General features: G+C 38.7%; 1 protein-coding gene across 8 annotated transcripts in view; it reads right to left on the bottom strand.

Moving 5' to 3' along the window:
* The window catches only part of MYO5A (myosin VA), a 232,841-nt gene that overhangs the window by 127,893 nt on the left and 79,840 nt on the right, over positions 1 to 25,108 (bottom strand). For all 8 annotated transcript variants that reach the window (XM_001926768.7, XM_005659595.3, XM_013992979.2 and 5 more), the window contains exons 2-5: positions 24,472 to 24,582; positions 19,797 to 19,968; positions 17,779 to 17,923; positions 511 to 667 (exon numbers count right to left, since the gene is read on the bottom strand). In XM_001926768.7, the coding sequence (XP_001926803.5) occupies positions 511 to 667; positions 17,779 to 17,923; positions 19,797 to 19,968; positions 24,472 to 24,582 (585 nt within the window). The remainder of the gene's footprint in view (positions 1 to 510; positions 668 to 17,778; positions 17,924 to 19,796; positions 19,969 to 24,471; positions 24,583 to 25,108) is intronic.

Raw genomic sequence — 25,108 nt, 5'->3', positions numbered from 1 at the left:
TGGAAAAAAATAAAAACATATAGCTAAACAAGTTAGACTAAGTACAAAAAATGAAAAGTGGTCAAAGGAATAATGAAACATTCATGCTTGAGCACTGTGAATCCTGTGTTTTAGAAGGAGCTTAATTAAGAGTTTAGGATTGGGGGGAAAAGACTGGCTTATACTTCCAGTACAAGGAGCAACAGATGTGAGTCAATTAACTGGGAGAAAAGAAACATTAGGAAATGAAGTGTCATTGCCGTTACCTGCAGGCAACAATTTAATGGTGGGTACAAAAATGCAAGTTTATGGAATAAAGTAGATTGATTCCTTTATAAAAACTTTACTCAACATATCTACTTTACTAAATGTTTACTTTTCCTAGATTTCTTACTAACATCTGGAAAAATATTTTCCTACCATCAGTGGGTGGGAGATACAGACTTTGACATGTGCTGTATCAATCAATTTTGTGAGCACATTTCTTAACAAGAGAATATAGTAAGAAGGCCATGGTTGTTGCTGTCTTACCTCCATGATGGGGTTGGATGCCAATACCTTTTCCTCTACATTGGCTTCACTGGCAGAACCACTTACAGTTGCAAAGTATCGCATAGCATACTTAGCTGAGACTGTTTTTCCTGCCCCAGATTCTCCACTTACAATGATGGACTGATTTCGTTCATCTCTGTAAAACAAAGAAGAGTAACTGACAGTGTTGCCCACTTCTGCGTGTGATTAACACTACTTTCTCTGTGTTCTCATCAATGAGCCATGGTGAGTTTCTGCTGGTTCACACATGCAAAAATGTGGGAAGGAACCTAAGAATGGCATTTCCTAATAAAAATAACTACTTACGAACTTATAAACTACAATGAACACAGAGGGAGAAGAAGATATTAAGTATTAAATTACAGAGTATCACATCATAGGATGAATCTGTAATAGTCTCTGACTTTTGTGTGTATATCTCTCAAACATATTATTTCATCCCTAGGGAATTATTTTATTATATTACAGTAGTGTTGTCAACCATTTTCAGAGAGAAAGGAGTTATAGCAAAGGAATTTAGAAGGAAAAAAGTTAAAATTACAAATTGTCTACTAGCTAACAACCCATAAACTAGTGTCTTCTGCAAACTCCAGCTCCTACTAAAGTACCTCATTACCAGAGAAATGATTCATTTGTTCGCTGACTCATTCAAATATGTCAGAACTCAAAAGACTATCTACCATTACATTTTAAATTCATTTATACAATGACTCAAAACTCAAAAGACTATCATTTCTTTGAGGATAAAGACTTATGTCACCATGTCATTAATATCTAGCATTTAGTCCAGAATCTGACACATTGCAAATACTCAGTAAATGTGTATTGATTATAAGTAAATAAAACTTCAATGAGCAATCTAGCAAATGTGCTTTGGCTATGGTTTTGACTGGGACAGAAGTAAGAAACTTCTACTTCCTGAGATGAAATTGGCAGTCAGTTTAAACTCATCAAATTAACTGAATAAGTACATAAAGGTAGCATCATTTGTGCCCTTAATTTACAGACAGACAAAGCGACTTTAACATTGTGCTAACTGCTAGGTATACATGTTTTAAAAGCCATGATCTGCATCCTCAAGTGTTTAATGGTCTAATAGGAAAGACAGAATACTAATTAAAGGTTATAATATATGTGATGGGGTACTAAGACGAAGAAGAGGTCATCGGGGAAGGCTCCCTGGAGATGATAATACCTCAGCAAAGTCTACAAAGATGAGTAAGAGAAAGCAAGTAACAGAAGAGAAAGTTAGGAAGGCCACATTCCAGGGAAAGGAAATAACATAAATGAAGGCTCAGATACATGAGGAGCTAGGAAAGATCAGATCATTTAATTTCGCTAGAATATGGTGGGATGAAGGATAAGGTTGCAGAGGTTAGCAAGAACTGGGTCATAAAGATCTTACATGAGATGTTAAGGAGTCTGAAGTTAACCTAAAGGTCATAGAGTGCCACTGCAGGGTTTTAAACTGAAAATAAGCACTCCAATTAGTAAAATCACTCTGGCAGTAATGTGAATATGGGTGGTAGGGGGTCCAGATAAAAATCTGGACAAAGGTTGTGGTGGTCATGACTGAGAGAGGCAGACAGGTTTAAGGGATACCAAAGTGGTAGACTCAAACGTACTTGCAATAAATTTCCAAAGTGGAAAGATTTTTCTAAGATAAAGGTTGTTTTTTCACTGAGAATTGGAAGTCAACTGCATTATTTTACAAACCTTGAAAAATACAATGGGAGTACTCAATTCAGGCCTGATTGAGTACATTTACCTCTCACTACCAAGGCCTGTAAGCAGCCTGTACTGATGCTGTGACTCTCAACTGCAGGAAAAATCAGGAGGATTTAAGGAATGCTTAATACTTACAGTAAAAGCTTGAAATGTAATCCTCATTGTTATAAAACATCCTTGACCCTCATACTCACCAACTCATTTCCTTTTTATTTGAATTTCTAGACTCAATTAGATAATCCCATTTCCTCTGTTCATACATGCCTGATTTCAAGATAAATAATTTTAAAAAACAAACAACAACAAAAAAAAAATAGGAGTTCTCGTTGTGGCTCAGCAGAAATGAACCTGACTAGTACCTATGATGATGCGAGTTCGATCCCTGGCCCTGCTAAGTGAATTAAGGATCCAGCGTTGGTTCAAGCTGTGGTGTAGGTCTCAGACGCTACTCAGATCTAGTGTTGCTAGGGCTGTGGTATATGCCAGCAACTGTAGCTCTGATTCATCTAGCCTGGCAACCTCTGTCATGCCGCAGGTTTGGCCTTAAAAAGCAAAAAACAACAAAAAACCAAAAACACCAGTTTTGGTGCCAACATGGTGCCAACATCCCTTTTTCTAAGTCATTTAGAACATTTTAATGTTCTCAGAATTGATCTTTTTGATACATTAATCAAAGGACAGTGTCAGCAGTTTTTGGATGCCCTTCTACAATATAATTAGATAAATTATCTCTTTCTAATTCCTGGATGATCAGTTCTGTCAACTGCACCCTTGTGATAGCTAACCTGAAAAAATTCTCCCAGTATTCCCTGCAATAATAAACAGGGTGAAGAAGCTTCCACTAGTCTAATGAAAAGGAAATATTAGTGGGAACTGCTATCCTAAACTGTGCTGACTTTGAAATAGTATTTCAAGTCTTTTCTTTTTTTTTTTTTTTTTTTTCCTTTTTGGGGCTGCACCTGCAGCATACGGAAGTTCCCAGGCTAGTGGTCAGATCAGAACTGCAGCTGCCAGCCTACACCAGACCCACAGCAACTCAGGATCTGAGCTGTGGCTGTGACCTACACCATAGTTCACAAGCAACATTGGATCCTTAACCAACTGAGTGAGGCCAAGGATCGGACCCACATCCTCATGGATACCAGTCAGGTTCATTACCACTAAGCCACAACAGGAACTCCAGTATTTCAAATCTTAATGACAAAATGTTAACATCAAAAAAAAAATCTAAAAATTAATTATATAATAATCTTTTCCTATACTATGAGTAAAGAGAGAAATATTAAATAAGGCTAAGGATTGTTCAAATGAATCACACAGATTTGTACAAATGTACACATACACACTGATGTCGAGCACACACCAAGATATATTTTCTTTTTCAGGAGTCAGGATCCTGGATCTACATGAGCAACAATTTTTAAGGGCCTTTACTATTTATTACTTTTCCTGACTTTTTAGTAGAGGCTTCTCTTCTTCCTGGGGCCTGGTAGAGCATTTTGGTGTATAAATAAGTACCACTCTTTCATCATAGAAACTTCTCTGAATTGGGGTCTTTTATCTTAATTGGTCTTAGATCTGCAATTTACCAACTTCATGACTTTGGGCAATCGCAGGCCGTCTTTGGCCACAGTTTGCGTCATCTTTAATATTAAATAGCACCTAAAGTCTTTCTTAATTCTAAAGTAATATAAACTAAAAGTCAAACTCTGGAGTTGATTTTTTAGATTTTGAATGGGCCACAGCTTGCACTCTAAGCCAGGTAAACTCTTGAGATTAAGCACAATTAGAACAGGACAGGCCTACAGATATTCAGATGGTATTGAGTGACTATATTTGAAATAGGTAAACATTTCTTCTCTGTAGGACCTTTGAATCTGAGATGGCCAAAGTCAATTAAGGGCTACAAAGAGAAAAATTAAAGCAATCCTTTCACCTGCTTTTAAATTAAGGCCAGGAAATACAAATCTTTATAAAAACAAGTACAGTAGAATCTTTAAAATGTTTTTCAGTTACAAGTGGTCATAGGAAGAAATGCCAAAGAGACAAGAGTAGAGACAGGTAGAAGAGGGGAGTCATGCGAGTTCCCGTTGTGGCTCAGTGGTTAACGAATCCAACTAAGAACGATAAGGCTGCGGGTTCCATCCCTGGCCTTGCTCAGTGGGTTAAGGATCCGGAGTTGCCGTGAGCTGTGGTGTAGGTTGCAGACGCGGCTCGGATCCTGTGCTGCTGTGGCTGTGGCATAGGCTGGCGGCTACAGCCCCAAATCGACCCCTAGCCTGGGAACCTCCATAGGCCACCGGAGCAGTCCAAGAAATGGCAAAAAGACAAAAAAAAAAAAAAAAAAAAAGGCATGCAAAGGGGAAAACAAGAAAAGTAGGATAGAGATGGGGAGAAAATACAGAAAAGCATCAAAGATAAAAATTTTATGGTTTTAAGGTCAATAGCAGAGTCTACCCTATTCTAGTCATTTGAGCTGTAAGCTTTACATTGTTACATATATGTAAATAATAATTTATTGGTCTTTGAAATTTTGATTAACTGATCAGCCACTACTCAAAATCCTTGAGGTGTTCTTGCCCTTACATTATAAGAACCTTCTTATATTACAGCAGCTACCCAGCAGCCCTGCGCTGCAGCGTATCAGCTCTGGTGACAGCCCTGTGGCTGTCGTGTACTAGCTTCAGCAGCTCTGTGGCTTCAGTGGATCAGCTCTTTTACCCAGCGAGAAACCAAGCGAGCACTCAGAGAGTTGGAGAACTCAGGTTTATTACGCCGGCAGGCTCAGAGGAGATCAATCTCCAGAGTCTGAACTGGGAAAAAGGGTTTCACAAGACTTTTATGGGCTACTTCTTCCAGGTCCATGCTTGGCTAGTTGTACTGGAGTGACGTCAGGCAAGGTAGTAGATGCAGAAACAAATTTACAGAAGCAGGTGTGTGGGGGAGGGGTGGTTGGGGCAGTTGGATGGACTTTGCTTAGTCATCATGGCCGGGGTGTCTCTCCTTTCTACATTTTTATTGGGACATTTTCTCCTACACTTATACCTTTGGTATGCAGATATCATTTCAAGGGCCTCATAAAGCCAAGTTAAGGAACAGCAGAACACCACTCTTCATCAAGGACAGATCAATCTGAAGTATCCTAAGGATGCATGAACTGAAAATATATCATTTCTGGCTTGTCCAGTCTTCTCAAGGGCCTCTACAATGATCCTAAACAGCCTGGGTTCCAGGTGCCTTAGAGTAGAGATGAATTCTGTGAACTATTTCAGTCAACGGTGCTTCCAGAGGCTATAATGTGAACTAAAAGCCACCACCTAAAAATACTTCTTCGTTCATTCATTCAAAAAGCATGTAATGAGTAGCCACAATATGCCAAACCTTTTATGAAGATTAAAGACGCCAGGGTCATAGCCTATTGAGAGAGACTGAAAAGCACATTTAAAATACAGTGGAGTAATTACCACAAGAGAGATCTGTCCAGTATAGTACGAAAGCATGGATAAGGGGTGTGGATCTAGTGGGAGATGTGAGCAGAGGATGTCAGGAAATACATTCTAGAGAGGTGATGGCTGAATTAACTCATATGACAATTAGGAGAAAACTAGGTTGTATGGGGAAAGGCAATGGGAATTAAACTATGGAGAGGCACCTGAATCCCCAAGAAATAAATTATTCAAATAAATCCTCAAGACAGAATACCTTCCATGCATTGAAGAAAGAGAGGTTACACTTTAGTCTGTTTTCCTTTTATGTATCTATATCTATTTGGTCTGTTGTCTCGAGACATGTTTCTACAGTATTTTCTTAGCCTCTTTGCTGAAAACTCCGTCTTGTCCTGCTTTACTCTACCATCTTCCTGCTTAAAAAACAGTCTCAGTGCTGGTAAATGACTTAAACTTAAGAACAAAGACCTAAAGGCATAAGTTATTCGTAGGATCAGCTGAATGAGAATATAATGCGTTGATGCATTCGTCTAGGCACGCGGGACTTGTGCAGATTGGCACGCCGTTTGCACAAGCATGATACGTCCTCTAAAGAATAAGAGAAAGAGGATCCTTATGGCCCCAAGGGGTTTATAAGCAGAATATGCATCAGCAAAGACAAACAAGGTGCAAACCTAGGCACGCTGGGTTGCCAAAAATAGGTATGCCCTTTGAAGAAGCACAGTGAGGATTCTCTGAAATGCTATGCATAGATAGCTAACTCAAATGCTAATGATTGTTAAATGCCTAAAAGTCAGAGTAAAAGCTTAACCATCTACCAGCTAAGTGACTTTTAAAATAATAAAAGAACTTATTAAAAAAAAAAAAAAAACCTATATCCTCCACCTATAGCCCCCTCCTCACTCAATGTAATCCTAAAGAGCACAATAAAAGCAGTGTGAGTGTGGTTTCTTGAGGCGGTGCTCTTGGTCCCTGAGACCTTGAGTCCCCCAGTTCCCACCTTTACTTAAGATAAATGTCTCTGTGTTTTGATTTTTTTTTTTTTTTTGTCTTTTTGCTATTTTTTTTTGGGCCACTCCCGCGGCATATGGAGGTTCCCAGGTTAGGGGTCTAATCGGAGCTGTAGCCGCCGGGCCTATGCCAGAGCCACAGCAACGATGGATCCGAGCCACGTCTGCAACCTACACCACAGCTCACGGCAACGCCAGATCGTTAACCCACTGAACAGGGGCAGGGATCGAACCCGCAACCTCATGGTTCCTAGTCGGATTCATTAACCGCTGCGCCACGACGGGAACTCCTGTGTTTTGTTTTATGTTAACATTTTTCCTTAGGTTTCACAGCACCCGTTCTTCAGCCCCATCCTGCTGAGCTGGTCTCAGCAGTCTGTCCAGCCATTCCTTAGATTATACCTATTTAAATTTCATTTTGATTCAGATATATTGTTTTATACATGTTTCTTTTGAACTTTACCCTTTAAAAATGTAATCTCTCTAGTTTATCATGCTCATATTGCATACTATTCATGTCTTCCAAGAACATCATCTTGTCCTCTGCAAACTTAGCATACTTTCCGTTCACCTTCAGGTCATTAATAAGGAAACTAAGGAATGCTGGCCTCAGACTGGACTCATGCAGAACGCAATTTACTATATCCACCCACCTTGATGCTGATTCTCTGATAACCACCCACCAGGTGTTGCCATGCACCTTGGTTAAGTGTACAAACACCTGGGTCTAATTTTTAGCTTATAAGCAAACATGTTCTCACTTGTCAAACATGAAGCTGTTCTGCTCTGTTTCTCCAAGATTTCTACTTTTGATCAACTCCAAGAAGAAAAGATTTAAACTATAAAACTGATACTAGACAATGCATTCACAATGACAATATTTAGTATGATTTTTAAAGTTTAAATATTCACTATAAGAGTAGCAGGGGCAGGGATTGAACCCGCAACCTCATGGTTCCTGGCACACTGGTGAAAGCAGAGACCTCTACTCAATATTCTGTGATAATCTATACGGGAAAAGAATCTGAAAAAGTATAGATGCATGTACATGTATAACCAAATCACGTTGTTGTAAAGCAGAAAATTATCACAATACTGTATTTCAATAAAACTTAAAAAATGAAAAAAGAAGAAGTTAATTCACCTTTATACAACATTCATAAAATTCTTTATCAGGCAGCAGGTACCACTTCAAGTCAATTTGCCTAAGTAGGATACTTGGTACCACATGGCTGGTCACAGCTGGTAACAGGAAAGATTTTATAACAGGCAGCATCCATTTAGCCAATGAACCTTAGGACAGTAAAGCATTCAGAGACTGCCTAAGCAAATGCAATAAGGGGCCCCTAAGAAAAGTCCTGGCATAGAGTCAGGAGGGATAAAAGCCAATGACAGGCTAAAGTGGATGGAAAGAGAATGTAGACAGGAGATTCCACGGTCACCAAGACTGTGGTGACAGTGACGGCTTATATTTAAATAGCATTTTTCAAAGTGCTTTTGTGTTCACTGCTATGGCTGTGGTGTAGGCTGGCAGCTGTAGCTCTGATTCAACCCCTGGCCTGGGAACCTCCATATGCCACAGGTGTTGCCCTAAAAAAAAAAAGAATATGAGAAGAAAACCAGAGTAGCCCACTGAGTTTTTCTCCCCTGTTAGCTAACAGGACTATTAAAATTAAGAGGCTAGTCAGTGAAGGTTTTCTGTGAGGGTGCTGTTCTCTGCAAGGGGCCTGTCAGAAAGGAGTCATGAGTCAAGGATCCTGGTTATTGTTACAATTTCTTACCATCTCTGATTATATTCTACTCAATTAGATTATCATCAGCTCCTGCTTGGATCAATGCAAAATCCTTCTAACCAGTCTCCTGGATTCTACACTCATTGAATTACATTCTGTGCTTTTGTTCTGGTTCTTATTTTCTAACTTTATTTTTGATATGATTTCAAACGTATAAAAAATTGCAAAAATAGTAAAATGAACTAGATATGCTTTATTCACATTCACCAATTGTTCAGGTTTTGCTCATTTGTTTCATAAATATCTCTGTTTCTCTTATTCTGATATTTTACGAAACATTTGAGAGACATGTTTATAGACATAATGACTCCTACATATTTTGGACTATATTTCCTAAGAACAATGACATTGCTTTTACATATCTACTGTCATCAAAATCAGAAAATACAACATTGACATAATAGCATTATTTAATCCATAATCCATATTCCAAATTTATTACTAATCCAGCAACGACCACTGCAAAGTTACCTTCCCTTCCTCATCATCAAGGATTCAATTCTGAATATTCATTGCATTTAATTGGAATGTATCCTCCATCTCCTTTAATCAAGAACAGTTCTGTAGGGAGTTCCCACTGTGCTACAATGGGACTGGCAGCATCTCTGCAGCACCAGGACACAGGTTCACAACTGCAGCTCGAATCTAATCCCTGGCCCGGGAACTCCATGTGCTACGGGATGGCCAAAAAAAAAAAAAATGTTCTTGGAGTTCCTGTTATGGCTCAGTGGATAACAAATCCCACTAAAAACCATGAGGTTATGTGTTCGATCCCTGGTTATGGCCTTGCTCAGTGGTTTAAGGATCCGGCATTGCCATGAGTTGTGGTGTAAGTCACAGACGTGGCTTGGATCCCGCATTGCTGTGGCTCTGGTGCAGGCTGGCAGCACCAGCTCCAATTAGACCCCTGGCCTGGGAACCTCCATATGCCGCAGGTGCAGCCCTAGAAAAGGCAAAAAGACAAAAAAAAAAAAGTTCTTTCTTTGACTTTTTGGATCTTGATAATTTTGAAGAGTATATACAGTTATTTTGTAGTGTGCTCCTCATTTTCAGTTTTTCTGATGTTTCTCATGATTAGATTCAGGGTACACATTTTTGTAGGAGTCTACTGCCAATTTTTAACATAGCTGCCAGATCATGCCATTCTTCTGCTCAAGACCCACACTAAGAGAAAAAGTCAATTTTGCTACAATAGTCCTCAAGGCTTTGTATGATCCTGGCAATTGCTGATCTCTCTGTTTGGAATATCCTTCCCCTAGATTTCTGAATGCTTTCTTCTTTCATTCCTGTTATTACTCAAAAGACAGTTTTATTTTTTATGGAGTTGGATAATACCAATATATGTAAAAATAAACATCCAAGGAAAATAGCCAGAAAAATAATGAAAAAGACAAACTATGAGGGGCTTTCAGATGTTAAAATATACTATAAAGCCACTATAACCAAAGAAGTGTAGTACTGGGACATGAATAAAGGGAGGTGAAAGAATACAGTCAAGAAAGTGACCCAGGGAGTTCCTGTCATGGCTCAGTGGCTAATGAATCTAACTAGGAACCACGAGGTTTCAGGTTCGATCCCTGCTCAGTGGGTTAAGGCTCCGTCATTGCTGTGAGCTGTGGTATAGGTTGCAGATGCGGCTCAGACCCACGTTGCTGTGGCTTTCTGGTGTCGGCCGGCAGCTATAGCTCTGATTAGACCCCTAGCCTGGGAACTCCCATGTGCCACGGGAGCGGCCCTAGAAAAGGCAAAAAGCCAAAAAGCCAAAAAGCCAAAAAAAAAAAAAGAAAAAAAAAGGACATAAGAAAATTTATGATAGTATAAATTTTAGGTGGCATCTCATATAACTGGGGTAAAGAGGGGTTTCTTAATAAATGATGCTGGGGTAACTGGGTACCATTGAGAAAAAAAGAAAAATTCAGATCCATCTCTCTCATCATACAAAAATATAAACTTCAATGGATCAGTGATGTAAAGGTAAATTATAAAACAATACAAGGACTAGAAGAAAAAGAGGATTAATCCCTCTTTTACTTTGGTGGAGGGAAAGTTTTCTAACAATGCATCAAAATCCAGAGCAATAAAAGAAAGGACTAATAAATTTGCAAGGGAATAAAACACTATAAATGAAATCAAAAGAAAACTGATAAATAAACACCATAAATAAAATCAAAAGGAAACTGATATATATAGCACAGGTAAAGAGCTAATATATATATAATGTACTTTTTAAAAACATTTAAAAAAAATTTTAAAAAGATTGAGGACCAAAGAACCAAAAACAATAGAAAAAAATGGGAAAAAAAAGACATGAGTAGACAATTCAGCTCATAAGCAAAGAAACAAATAAAAAATGAAATTGCTTTTGAACATATGAAAAGATGTTCAAACTTACTCATCATGTTTAAAGAAATGCGGATGAAAACAACATTGAGATACCATTAGATTTGCAAGAACTAAAAAGAAAGATTACACGTTCTGTTAATAAGGCTGTGAGGAAACAGGTACTATTAAACATTTTTGGCAGGAATGAAAACCAGCACAACTCCTCTAGAGGAAACTTGGCACTGTATTTATACCTACATTTTGACCTACCAATGCCACAATTACCTGACCTACACCTCTAAAAATACAAAAATGTGCTCCACTTCAAATCTGTCTTCTTAGAGGCCCCAGTTAAGTTTATGGCAATAGCACTGAACACTGTGTAATGGCAATACATGCAAATTAGCCTGTGGGGATTAGACTGTGTACACTGTGAAGCCATATTTCAAGAACCACAACCTCACTGTGTACTAGCTAAGAGGCCCCAAATCCAGCAACACCTCCATCTGCTTATATATAATGACTTGGATTCTCAAGCCATGGGGTCACAAGTAGCCAAGGCACGGTGTTCAGCTCAAAAGCATTGTGCTGGATGGAGTTCCCATTGTGGCACAGTGGTTAACGAATCCGACTAGGAACCATGAGGTTTCACGTTCGATCCCTGGCCTTGCTCAGTGGGTTAAGGATCCGGTGTTGCCATGAGCTGTGGTGTAGGTTGCAGACGCGGCTCAGATCCCAGGTTGCTGTGGCTCTGGCATAGGCCAGTGCTACAGCTCCGATTCGACCCCTAGCCTGGGAACCTCCATATGCCACAGGAGCAGCCCTAGAAAGGACAAAAAGACAAAAGAAAAAAAGAAAAGAAAAAAAAAAGCATTGTGCTGGACATTAAGAGTGGGGAAGGGAAATGGATTCCAAGAACAGTGGGGTCCTGGCTTGGAGCAACAGCACTGATTTTGGATGTAAGACACCTTCAACCAGACCCATCCAGTTCAGAAATTCTTTGTTGGTAGAGAAAGGCTCTGAAACAGATAGGAACCTAAACTTGCAAAATCTGTCAGTGATCAGGTTGTACATCCTCCTCCCGAAAGTGGCTGAGTTTAACCAGCTCACAACACTATGGCTGTGGTACAAATGAGGTCGCAAAGAATGTGAAAGTCTGGGCTCCTCGCCCCTCCAGGCCCTCTTCAAGCAGAGGTGCACTCTCTGCCCTTGTGGATAAAAAGTCTCCCTCCATCTCGCTGGCAACACCAACTGGATCATACCAAATATTTGTGATCAAAAGTGCTGAATAGCTGCCCAACACTGCTGCCACCCATTCTGTTCCTTCATCGCAGCTTGTCACCACCAGACTTTCCCAGAAAAGAGGGACTGCTGCAGCTTCTCCTGGAGAAACTCTCTACCTACCTCCCCCGATCCCTGTCCCTGAGCTTGCCTCTGATGTCCCACTGGATGATGGATCCTCAGTGGGTTCTCTTGGGCTCTAGCTCCTGTAGATGTTGTGAGAATTTATATTTTTAAAATAGTGTTCATAAAAAATATATCTATTACTCTTTTTCCCAAGATGTGGGGAAAACTGCCTCATTATCTAGGCCGTGCTCCACTGTGTAGCTGATTCATGTTATATGTTTTGCTCCTATGGTTTCATTAACAGAAATTTGGAAGAGTAATATATAAACAAATAAATAAATACAAAAATGTACATGCACAAGGTTATTTATTATAGCACTTCTTGCAACTTCAAAATGTTGAAAACAATCAACATTAAATAAATAAACTAATAAGGTGGGTGGGAAAGAAAGGAACTAACCTAAGAAACTTTGGAAACTGTTACTTTATATTATATAAAGCTGAAGACAAAATGAACTGAACACAAATGTTGTACTTGAGTGGTAAATTTGCTTTTCACAGGGGTAGTAAGTTAGCATTTTGGAACTATGAGTATTCTAGGACTGAGCAAACAAATAAATATATTGCGGATAATGAGAGCCAGGTTTCTCAAGATCAAAGAAAGAAGTTACAAGAGGAAAAAGAGAAAGCAAGAATAAAAATTGCAGTGTTGGACTGGTACTGAAGGTATTAGTGTGACCTTATGGTTTTTAATATACATAGAGAAATAAAGGAATGTGTGTGCATGTATGTGAGTGTGTGTATAAAGATGTGCAAACTCTTTCGTACTTAGAGAAAGGTAAATTAAAACAACACTAAGACATCATTTCTCACTTGTCAATTTTTTAAAAGTATGACAACACATTCATTTGCTGAGGCTGTGGGGGAAACATACATTACTTAGCTCTGCCCACTCAGAGAACTTAGAGCCAATGATACCCCAGGAGTAGAGAACACATCTAGCATCTTGATCTTGGGTTTCTAAGTACCATTTTCCAATACAGTGAGCCAGGGCTCCTTGAAGAAATTGCTGAATCCAGCACTGGGGTAAGAAAATTAAAAAATGAGCCAGGTGGTACAAGAAAGTAAGGAAATGCTCAACGAATGATGGAAGGATATTGAAAGGACACTTGAAAGAGCTCACAATGGCCAAATCTGAGACAGTTTGATCAAAATAAATAATGACAGGAATGCAGAATAATCCATAGTATGAAATAACTATCCATGAGTCTGTACTGATTACAAATAAAAATGAATAAATAATTATAAGTTCCTTAGAGTAGAATTCCTATTCATGCATGTAGAAGGAATGCTGGAAATAGCAAACAACCACTTGACAAACACCACAGTAGTAAGTGTTTCAGGTAAGAACCATGGATGGATATTAAAATTAGTGAGTGAAAGTAAAATGACAAAGGATGTTTGCATAGTCTCAAAATATCTTCCTACAAGATACTTACTATTAATTTCAGGATTAAAAACAGTAACTTTATAGTACAGATACCACCTTAACCAAACGATCAAGCTAACATCCCCAATAACTGGCATCTTGCATCTCTTCATATGATGAAGGGCACAGCATCACTTCTGTGGTGTTCCTGCTCAGAATGCATAACATCAATCTAATCAGGAGAAAATGTTAAACTTTTCTGAGAGTAAGATTTTTCTTTTGGTCTATTCTGTCTAATTTTTCCACTGCTACGTCCTTGGGACTTACAAGATAACCAACTGGCAAGATAACCAACTGGCAAGCACTACTCAAAAGCATCCAAGTCATGAAAGCAAAACAAAGACCAAAGGATGGTCCTAGATTGGAGGAAACTAAGGAAATAGAACAGAGGGCAATGTATGATTCTACATTGGATTCCAAACCAGAAAAAGGACATGGGAAGGGAAACAATAAACTGTGTACAAGATTTTTAGGTTATTTAATAGTATTACATCAATGTGAATTTCCTTTCAATAATTTACTCTGGGTATATAACATGTTAACATTTGGGGAAACTAGAGGTAGGGTATCTGGTATCTCAGTGCACTATTTTCCAAACTTTTTTAAAATCTAAAATTATTGCTATATAAGGTTTTTTTTTTGTTTTTTTGTTTTTGTTTTGGCTTTATTTTGTTTTAAAAGAAAGGTCGCTTTACAGTGAGGCTTTCCTGAGCCTAGTACACATACCCTCTGGTCCACCAGCACTCCTTATCTCCTCTTCTGACTTCACTTTTCAGGATAGTACTTATTAATATGTGACAAACTGTGTGTCCTATCTACGTTATTGTTTACCATGCCTCATTTCATAAGGGTAAGAATTTTTGTCTATTTTGTGTATTGTGCTCGCTGCTGTGTCCCCAGTGCCCAGAACGGTAAGTTTTAGGGAACGAGTGATAAACCGTCTTCCCTAAAGGTGTGGGGGCCTCTAGGAACACAGGGATGGAAAACACCAGGATGCACATGTGGTAAAGATGGGACATCTTCATTTGGTAACAAAAGGATGGCAAGAAATGATCCTGCAACATCAATTCCCTGCTGTACACCTAAGCAGACATTGTCTATTTTAGGCATAGGTTGGGATGCAATTTATGGGTGTAGATTAATTCATATAAATGGTAAACATAATACCATAACTGATTGAAGCATATTTTAAAACTGCCTAAAAAACAAAAGTGAGCAAAGGAAAAACAAACAAATGTGCTGTTAAGAAATTAAGTTGGAGGAGTTCCCGTCGTGGCTCAGTGGTTAACGAATCTTAGGAACCATGAGGCTGCGGGTTCGATCCCTGGCCTTGCTCAGTGGGTCAAGTATCCGGCGTTGCCGTGGGCTGTGGTGTAGGTCGCAGACGCGGCACGGATCCCCGCGTTGCTGTGGTTCTGGCGTAGGCCGGCGGCTACAGCTCCGATTGGACCCCTAGCCTGGGAACCTCCATATGCCGCAGGAGCAGCCCAAGAAATGGCAAAAAAAAAAAAGGCCAGGAAGAGAGCCTCCCCCCTCCCCAAAAAAGAAATTATGTTGGAGTACAGGATAATAATGAGGCGGTAGGGTTAAGAAACCAAGTAAACCTAAGGGTAAAAAATGCCAGAAATATTCATATAAATCTAACACTATTTGTGGATTAACAGTAACAAAGATGGTGAGAACCAAGCTTCCACATTTAAAAATAGTATTTTTAGGAGTTCCTGCTGCGGCACAGCAGAAACGAATCCAGTTAGGAACCATGAGGTTGCGGGTTTGATCCCTGGCCTTACTCAGTGGGTTAAGGATCCAGTGTTGCTGTGAGCTGTGGTGTAGGTTACAGACTCGGCTCAGATCTGGCATTGCTGTGGCTCTGGCGAAAGCCGGCAGCAACAGCTCTGATTAGACTCTTAGCCTGGGAACCTCCATATGCCTCAGGTGAGGCCCTAAAAGGACAAAAAGACAAAAAAAAAAAAAAATAGTATTTTCAAAGAAGACACATAATTCTCTATGAGCAGCATAAAATTTTTCAGAGATTATTTTTAGGGTCCAGCAGTCTATGACTTCTCTCTCTGGCTAGTAGCTCTCAGGATGAACTTGTGTGGTGCTAAGGTTGTACTGCAATGCTCAACACTGTACAAATCAAATAGTGTACTTTCCTAATTTTCAGGAAAAATTATACTGATAAATGGAATTTTCTCAATTCTTTTTCAGTTTTCTTTTTTTTTTTTCATTTATTCATAATGATTTTAATTTTTTCCATTATAGCTGGTTTACAGTGTTCTGTCAATTTTCAACCATACAGCAAGGTGACCCAGTTACACATACATGTATGCATTCTTTTTTCTCACAGTATCATGCTAAGTGACTAGACATAGTTCCCAGTGCTATACAGCAAATTTTCTCAATTTTAAATTAAAAAATAATGTTTCTTAAACTTTTGACACTATTTACTACTCTGTACAGAATCTGGTATACTATGGCAGGTAGAACAGAACTATATTTACTCATTTTATATTTAATATGTTAATAATCACAGTGTTAGGCAAACGAAAATTGAAAACTAGTTTCCTGGTCACATGTCCTTGGGAAGTCACAATTTCTCAGTGCTTTAGTTTTCTCTAAAATAAAGATTAATAATAATAATACCAATCTTGGGTTCTGTGAGGATAAAATTAGTTAATAAATGGGAAGCAATCAGTGTCTTTCACAGAGAGAATACTAAATGAATGCTAGCTGTTATTAGAAGTATTATTAGATAATTTAGAAATTCTTATTAATAAAAGGGCATAATGAAGTCTATGGACTCTCTCATTGGAATAATTCTAAAATTCTTTCACACACTGGTCCAATTATGTACAAACATTCCCCCTGGTTGGAAAGAAGAAGATAAAAGCCTCTGCAGCATTAGTTTTCTCCCCATAAATTGCTTGAGGGTTTCCCATACCATTTTTATAACATGCCAAGTTCTTACCTATAGACTGGAGAAATAAGTTAAAAATAGATTATCCTTCTATACAAGCACAGTTCCTCATTACATTATATTATCAACGGTATAATTTAGTCTTGAAAGTAGCTTTTTTCTCCCATTCTCCACTCTCAAAATTAAAATTACTGATGTCTTAGCATAGGCTAACTTTAAAATTCATACTTTTCTTGAAATTTCATTCTCCCAGATACAAACAGATTTCTTTTAGCACTTAGACCTTTTAGTTCTAGTCTGCTACTCACTAGCTGAAAGACACGGGGCAAGTCATTTAATATTTCCAAATCTTGATCCACTCATCTGTAAAATGTAACATCTGCCCTTACTCAGTCACAGAATTACGATGTGATTCCAAAGGCAGTTTTTAAAAACTATATGTCCTTTTACACTTTTTTTTTTTTTTGTCTTTTTGCTATTTCTTGGGCCGCTCCCGCGGCATATGGAGGTTCCCAGGCTAGGGGTCCAATCGGAGCTGTAGCCACCGGCCTACGCCAGAGCCACAGCAACGCGGGATCCAAGCTGCGTCTGCGACCTACACCACAGCTCACGGCAACGCCGGATCCTTAACCCACTGAGCAAGGGCAGGGACCGAACCTGCAACCTCATGGTTCCTAGTCGGATTCGTTAACCACTGCGCCACGACGGGAACTCCCTATATGTCCTTTTACAAATGTGATGTTATTATAATATTGCAGACCATCTGAGACAAATTAATCAAGGCTTTTATTTAACAACCTACAAGTTGTTATTCATTGTTTTGGGTTTGTTTTTTGTTTGTTTCTTGGGGTTTTTTGGCCTTTTTTAGGGCCACACCCATGGCATATAGAGGTCCCCAGGCTAGGGGTCGAATCAGAGCTACAGCTACCGGCCTACACCACACCACAGCAATGCAGGATCCTTGCCAAGTCTTCAATCCAGATCACAGCTCACAGCAACGCCAGATCCTTAACCCACTGAGCAAGGCCAGCGATCGAACCTGCATCCTCATGGATGCTAGTCATATTCATTTCTACTGAGCCACGACAGGAACTCCATTATTCACTGTTTTTTAAAATGTCTGTGACTCAGCAAAGAAGAAATTATCACATCTAATAAGAGTCATGAAATAATAAATAGAGATTCCACCAACCTGGCCATTTGCTTATAAGCTTCTTCAGCTACTGCAAAGATATGTGGATCCATATCACCCATGTTCTGACCACTATATGCATTAATAATATCTTCTCCATAAATAGGCAGCTGTTCATAAGGATTTATAGCTACTAGGACTATACCTGGGGGGAAAGGTAAAAAAGCAAAAGAAGTCAGTGATATGCTACTGGGCACATCAAAATTTGTAAAGTGAGAATCACATTTAACACAAATTCAATTTCAGTTAATACTGAACTAAAAAATTGTTAAGGATCAAAATACATCATAGCCTTTGCCTCTGAACCCATTATACCTAGTCCTAACTAAAATATCATTTAAAAACTGGACTAGGTTGTTTAAAATAAGGAAAATTGTAGCAATGTTGAAAGAACTGTAAATATTTTCATAATATTTAAAACAAAGAAATTCACTTCTAGAAAAGTATCCAAATCAAAGACTCACATAAAGAGTTTTTTTTAAAAAAAAGATGTTTATTATGATGCTATTCATAACAGTGAAAAGCAGAGACAAACTACATAATAAAGGGAGGGTGGTTAAATACATTTTGTTATCCATAAACAGACTACTGTGCTAACACCACAAATCATGCTTACAAAGAATACTAAATATCATAGGAAAACATGATACAAAACTATATACAGACCCATTCCAATTTTGTATCTATTTATACCTTCTTGCATATACACACAGGATATAAGACAACAAGAAACTGGTTATTTTTCAGTGGTGAATTAAATGTAATTCTTTTTCCTTTTTTATACTTTTTGTGTATCTCATTAAATTTTCCAGAGATGTATATTAACTTAATAGTCATTCATTGAACAAATACTTCTTTTGCTCCAACTATGTCTCACTTTTCTAAGTGCTAGGTTTATAACAGTTAAACCAAAAAAGAAAGGCAAATCTTGACCCTCATGAATTTCGACTTCTAGGGGGAAGTTCAGACAATTAACAAGATAAGAAAAAAATATATATCACAGGTTAGAAAGTAATAAAAAGGTGAAAATTCAACAGAGAGGAAGATAGAAACTAAGAAGAAACGACAGTGTGGGCAAGAAAAGCTCCACTGAGAAAGTAACATATGTGCAAGAAGAAAAACAAATTAAACAAAAATGAAAATTGAGAAAAAAAAATATTCAGTTAAAAGTCAGGAAGAAAAAGAGCAAATACCAAGCATACGAAAGATATAAGAGCTTTTGAGAAGGAAAGACAGCTGTCCCTGTCCAAAGCAGGCAGGTAATGAAGAAACGCTCTAAACAATGAGTTGGGTAATCTTACCAGGCAGAGACTTAGAAGGAAACAAACAGCAATGTCAGCATGAGTCTCAGAAGACAATGATTTGTCAAAGAAGGATAAGAAGTTAATACAGAAAAAAAGAGCTGGGGGGGACAAGGGAGAAAATAAAGAATAAGAAGAAAACAGAGAAAGAGAAAAAAGAAGGAAAGAGGGAAAAGAACCAAATGTACAGACATGTGCATGCTTAACTGCTTGGAGAGAAAAAGAATCCTGAGCTGGATCACTACAGTTTATACTAAAACAAGCAGGGGCCCAAGTGAGCAGATCAAGCAAGAATGGTTACTTCAACCCAAGCCAGTCCTGCATTTTAAGCAACCGAGAAAAAAAGAGAACACTAAACTTTTTGAACCCACACCAAAGGTAAGTATTTGGACATCAACTCTTCGTGTAATGGTTTCTGATGAAAGTAAGTGGCAAATCAGTATTGAATTTGGTATATGACCTCTGTGGGGGAAAGATATCCAAAAGATGGGCTCAGTTCTTTTTATTCTGAGCAAAATAATAAGTTTATAAGAGTTTATTTAGCATAAAAAGCAACTTACTAATGAACACTATTATAAATCTTATTGATAACTATGAAGTGATATTGTTTCTAAGAGAAGATCCAACCACAGTCTTCTTTCCCTATGCACAATATTTTCATGGCTATGTCCATTAGAGAAAAAAATTCACAATCCACAGACAGCAAAGTACACTTACCACAATATGTATAAATAAGTTTGGAATCAATAAAGCGGACTCTGAGATTGTGGAGCACAGCAGGCTCATGAAGATAGCTGAGGGCCGTGAGGTCATTTTCACCCACAAGTATGTCAGGGTTTCTTAAGTGAGGCAGTTCCTTGGTCTTTGGATCCAGACGATATTCCAAATCCTGAAAATGCACAAGACACCTGATAAATCATGGCAATAAACCCAAAACGGGCACATGCATTTTGTTTATTTTCTACTCCTGATTTGCTTCTCAGCTATTAAATGCATTCTTTTCCAGGCACCTTCCAAAACCACAGAAACCAGTGAAAATGGCAAAGGGAAAAAAAAAGGGAAATCAAGAGTTTATGTTGTGGCTCAGTGGAAACGAATCTGACTAGTATCCATGAGGACACAGGTTCAATCTCTGGCCTCACTCAGTGGGTTAAAAGGATCTGGCATTGCTGTGAGCTATGGTGTAGGTCATAGACGCCACCCAAATTTGGTGTGGCTGTTGCCGTGGTATAAGTCAGCAGTTACAGCTCTGATTCAACCCCTAGCCTGGGAATCCCCATATGCTGTGGGTGTGGACCTAAAAAGACAAAAAAAAATAATAATAGTAATAATAAGGGAAGTCTTTATTTTCACTAGATATATTAACTCATACTTATTATTAACTCATACATGTATTAAGTCAAAGCCCAGAATTGTTTCTTTTTATTTTTTTATTTTTTTTATTTTTTGCCTTTTCTAGGACTGCGTCCGAGGCATGTGGAGGCTCCCAGGCTAGGAGTCTAATCAGAGCTGTAGCTGCCAGCCTATGCCAGAGCCACAGGAACACACGATCCGAGCCACGTCTCTGACCTGAATCACAGCTCATGGCAATGTCGAATCCTTAACCCACTGAGCAGTGTCAGGGTCTCATGGTTCCTAGTCAGATTTTGTTAACCACTGCACCACAACAGGAACTACCCAAAATTGTTTTTTTACCTAGTTACTGGACCATAGATTTTAATCTTTAGTGAAATAAGCTTTTTTTTTTTTTTTTTTTTTTTTTTAATTTTCCTCTTCATCTGTTGTGACAGTCAGTATAACAGAGTGGTCAAAAGCTTGGCTTGAGAGTCAAATCAACCCAGATTCAAATCCTAAAACTGGTACTTACTCCCTTAGTGGTCTTGGGTATCTTATTTAACCTAAATCCTTCATTTGTATAAAAAGGGCATAACACAGCTCACAGCAATGTGGTAAAATTAAATAGGACAATGCCTGGTTGATAAGTAGCTAGGAACTCTGAAACTCCAAGTGGTCCAAGAATTCCATAAAATTAAATGTAACATTTTTTGTGTGTAAATACCTATGTGTAAATATATACACATACGTGTACTTTAAAAAAAAAAAAAACAGTCCATAGTTCTTATTCAGTTTTTAAGGAGGTGCTTGGCCCCCCAGATTAAGAAATACTACGCACATTAAAGCCAAGGGAATATAGCTTTATGGCAAAGACAAGCATGGAGATTGTCACTCAACTATACATGCAGGGCAAACAACATACAATTACATGAAAAGGAAAAAAATTGCAATACAATTGCAGAGAGAGACAAGGTGGTTTTGTAAAAAGCCACTGAATACTATAGTTATTACTGAAGAGAGATAGTTTGAGGTCAAATATTCAAATCCGGTTAGAATGAACTATGCTAAATGGAGAAAAATATTTACAATCTACCCTTCGACTTCCCTCTTGACTGGTCTGCTAGGGTATAATGTCCTTCTCCAAACCCGAGTGGGCCTTGCATTAGTTCCTGCCATACACCAAAGCTACTTCTGGCCCTGTGATCGCAAGCAGAACTGCTTAATGTCTCTGAGCCGCGGCCTCTTTATTTGGAAAATAGTTATAATAACACCTACCAATCTACAGAATTGCACTGAAAATTAACGTAAGAAAATACAGCCTAGGAGTTCCCGTCATGGCGCAGTGGTTAACGAATCCGACTAGGAACCATGAGGTTGCGGGTTCGATCCCTGGCCTTGCTCAGTGGGTTAAGGATCCGGCATTGCCGTGAGCTGTGGTGTAGGTTGCAGACGCGGCTCAGATCCCACGTTGCTGTGGCTCTGGCGTAGGCTGGTGGCTACGGCTCCGTTGGACCCCTAGCCTGGGAACCTCCATATGCCGCGGGAGCGGCCCTAGAAAAGGCAAAAAGACAAAAAAAAAAAAAAAAAAAGAAGAAGATACAGCCTAAAAGTGTCCAATTTGTGCCTAACAGAGTGGATCAATGAATGCTGAATAAATTAATTTCTACTTGGTAGACATGGCCCTTGTACTCTGACCTAATTCTTTCCTGCCTTCTCTCAGAATAACCTCCTTCCCTCTGTTCTGCTCCCTGAAATTCATCCTCCATGCGGCCACCAATGAGTCCTGTCTAAAATACAAGCCTGGGAATTCCTGTCATGGTGCAGTGGAAACGAATCCAACTAGGAACCATGAGGTTGCGGGTTCTATCCCTGGTCTCACTCAGTGGGTTAAGGATCCAGTGTTGCCGTGAGCTGTGGTGTAGGTCACAGACAAGGCTCGGATCTAGCATTACTGTGGCTCTGGCCTAGGCTGGCAGCTGTAACTCCGATTAGACCCCTAGCCTGGGAACCTCCATATATCGAAGGTGTGGCTCTAAAAAAAGGACAAAAGACAAAAAAAAAAAAAAAAAAAAAAAAAACCACATTTCAAAATCTCTGTTCCAGTCAACTTGTTATATTCACTGTCTCCAAAATATATTTCAATCCCCACAAGGTCTACCCCCTTTCTCTCTGTTAACTCAAATTCTTTTTTTTTTTAATCTTTTATTTATGTGTATATTTTTTTCTACTGTACAGCATGGTGACTCAGTTACACATACATGTATACATTCTTTTTTCTTACATTACATGTTCCATCATAGGTGACTAGACAGAGTTCTCAGTGCTACACAGCAGGATCCCATTGCTTATCCATCCTAAAGGCCACATTCTGCATCTATTTACCCCAAGCTCCTGGTCCCTCCCACTCCCTCCCCTTCCCTCTTGGCAACCACAAGTCTATTCTCCAAGACCATGATTTTCTTTTCTGTAGAAAGGTTCCTTTGTGCCGTATATTATATTCCAGATATAAGTGATATCATATGGTATTTGTCTTTCTCTTTCTGACTTACTTCACTCAGGATGAGAGTCTCTAGTTCCATCCATGTTCTATTTACCATTTCAGACCCAGTCAAAATCCTTCTCTTTGAAGTCTTCCTTGACAAAGTAGCCCACAGTGATATTTCCCTCTACTGGGATCCTGAAGTCCTCACTGCCTTTACAGGACAACAGAGTGGTCATGTACATGGACCATAAAGGCAATCTCCTGGCTTTAAGTCCCAGCTTCATCCCTTAATTACCTAAATAACCCTGACCAAGTCCCAAACTGTGAGCCTCACAGTCTTCATCAATAGGTGATAACAGTCCCAACTCACAGGAATGTTGTGAGATTAAGTGAGTTGTAGCACATAAAACAATTGGAACTATGCCTGGCACATAGTAAGTGCTAATACATATTAACTGACAGGATAGCATTACTCGCTTGGCAGTTCATTATAAGCTTACCTTTTGACATCTTTAGTATTGTGATGTTGAACTACCTTTAAATGTTATATGTTTCTGGCTAGATTATATTTTGTTTAGAGGAAATTAATATCATAATAGTTTTTAAGAAAAAAGTGTGACATGCTCTGTCAAATGCAGTAGAGAGGTTAAAAGTGGAGACACCTAAGATGAGTCCACTCATACAGTGAATGCAGAAGGGAAAGCATAGAGATACAATTGGTTTTAAGTGTTTCTGGTCACTATCAAAATGTTTTATACATAATAGCTTCTAAGTAAATATTTTTCAAATGACTTAGTTCCAGCAAGTACCAAATATCAGACTGGCTCCAAGGTAATGTTTTCTTAGTTAATATGAATAATTTTTTTCTTTTTTTTTTTTTTTCTTTTTGGGGCCACGCCCACACATATGGAAGTTCCCAGGCCAAGGGTTGAATTGGAGCCACAACTGCCAGCCTATGCCATAGCCACAGCAACACCAGATCTGAGCCTAGTCTGAAACCTATACCACAGCTTACGGCAATGCCAGATCCTTAACCCACTGAGCGAGGTCAGGATCAAACCCAGATCCTCGAAGATCCAAGTCAGGTTCATTACCGCTGAGCCATGACAGTTATTCCTAATATGAATAATTTCAATGGTATCCTAAACAAAACACAGATAAACAGGAATATTTTTAGGAGCATTAGATGTGAACCTAAACCTAGTCATTACAAAGTCATAAACCAAAATAACGGATTTTTTAAAGTATCTGCTATTTTCACTAACCCAAGAGAAACTGAGTTTGTCATTTTTATCAATTAAGTGAAAATATTAGATTAATTCAAAATTTAACTTCCAAATGAAATCAAATATCTCACAGCAAATTTGTACTTTTGAACTTTCTGCACTTTAAGCCAATGATAAAAAAATAAGAGTAAGATTCTTGGAGTTCTCTTGTGGCACACTGGGTTAAGGATCTGGTGTTGTCACTGCTGTGGCTTGGGTCACTGCTCTGGTGTGGGTTTAATCCCTGGCCTGGGAACTTCAACATGCTGCAGGTGCAACCAGAAAAAAAAAAAAAAAGTAAAATTCTTACCTTTCCATCCTCAAGGTGAAGCAGGAGGACTTTATCTCCTGGCTTATAATCCTTGAGCAGCTCTGCTGACTTCCAAACTTCCTCAGGATCAGGTATCCAAACCCTGGCAAACTAGAAGACAAAAAATTTTTTAAAGTTTTTAACTAGAAAATAAATTACTTTATAATGATATATAAAACATATGGCTTTATTTCTTAATTTTTTTTTCTTTAGGACCACATCTGTGGCATGGGGAGGTTCCTAGGCTAGGGACTGAATCGGAGCTGCAGCTGCCAGCCTATGCCACAGCAACACTGGATCTGAGCCTTGTCCATGACCCACACAGCAGCTCACGGCAACACCAGATCCTTAACCCACAGAGGGAGGCCAGAGATCAAACCCAAATCCTCATGGATACTAGTCTGGTTTGTTACTGCTGAGCCACAATGGGAACTACCCATTTTGCTTTCTTTATAATTAAACAATTCATGAAAAAAATCTTGGCCAATATGAAATTTAACTTTTAAATTAGTAGATGAAAAGAATCTCTGCCCCCATAGCATCACATGCCCACATTATAAAAAGCGTGATCTGTACTATGGTAATGATTTCACAATATATATGTCATTACGTTGTACACCTTAAACTCATACAGTGC

This window comes from Sus scrofa, chromosome 1, assembly GCF_000003025.6.
Source record: "Sus scrofa isolate TJ Tabasco breed Duroc chromosome 1, Sscrofa11.1, whole genome shotgun sequence".
Taxonomy (NCBI): Eukaryota; Metazoa; Chordata; class Mammalia; order Artiodactyla; family Suidae; genus Sus; species Sus scrofa.
This window is presented reverse-complemented; position numbering and strand designations above follow the sequence as displayed.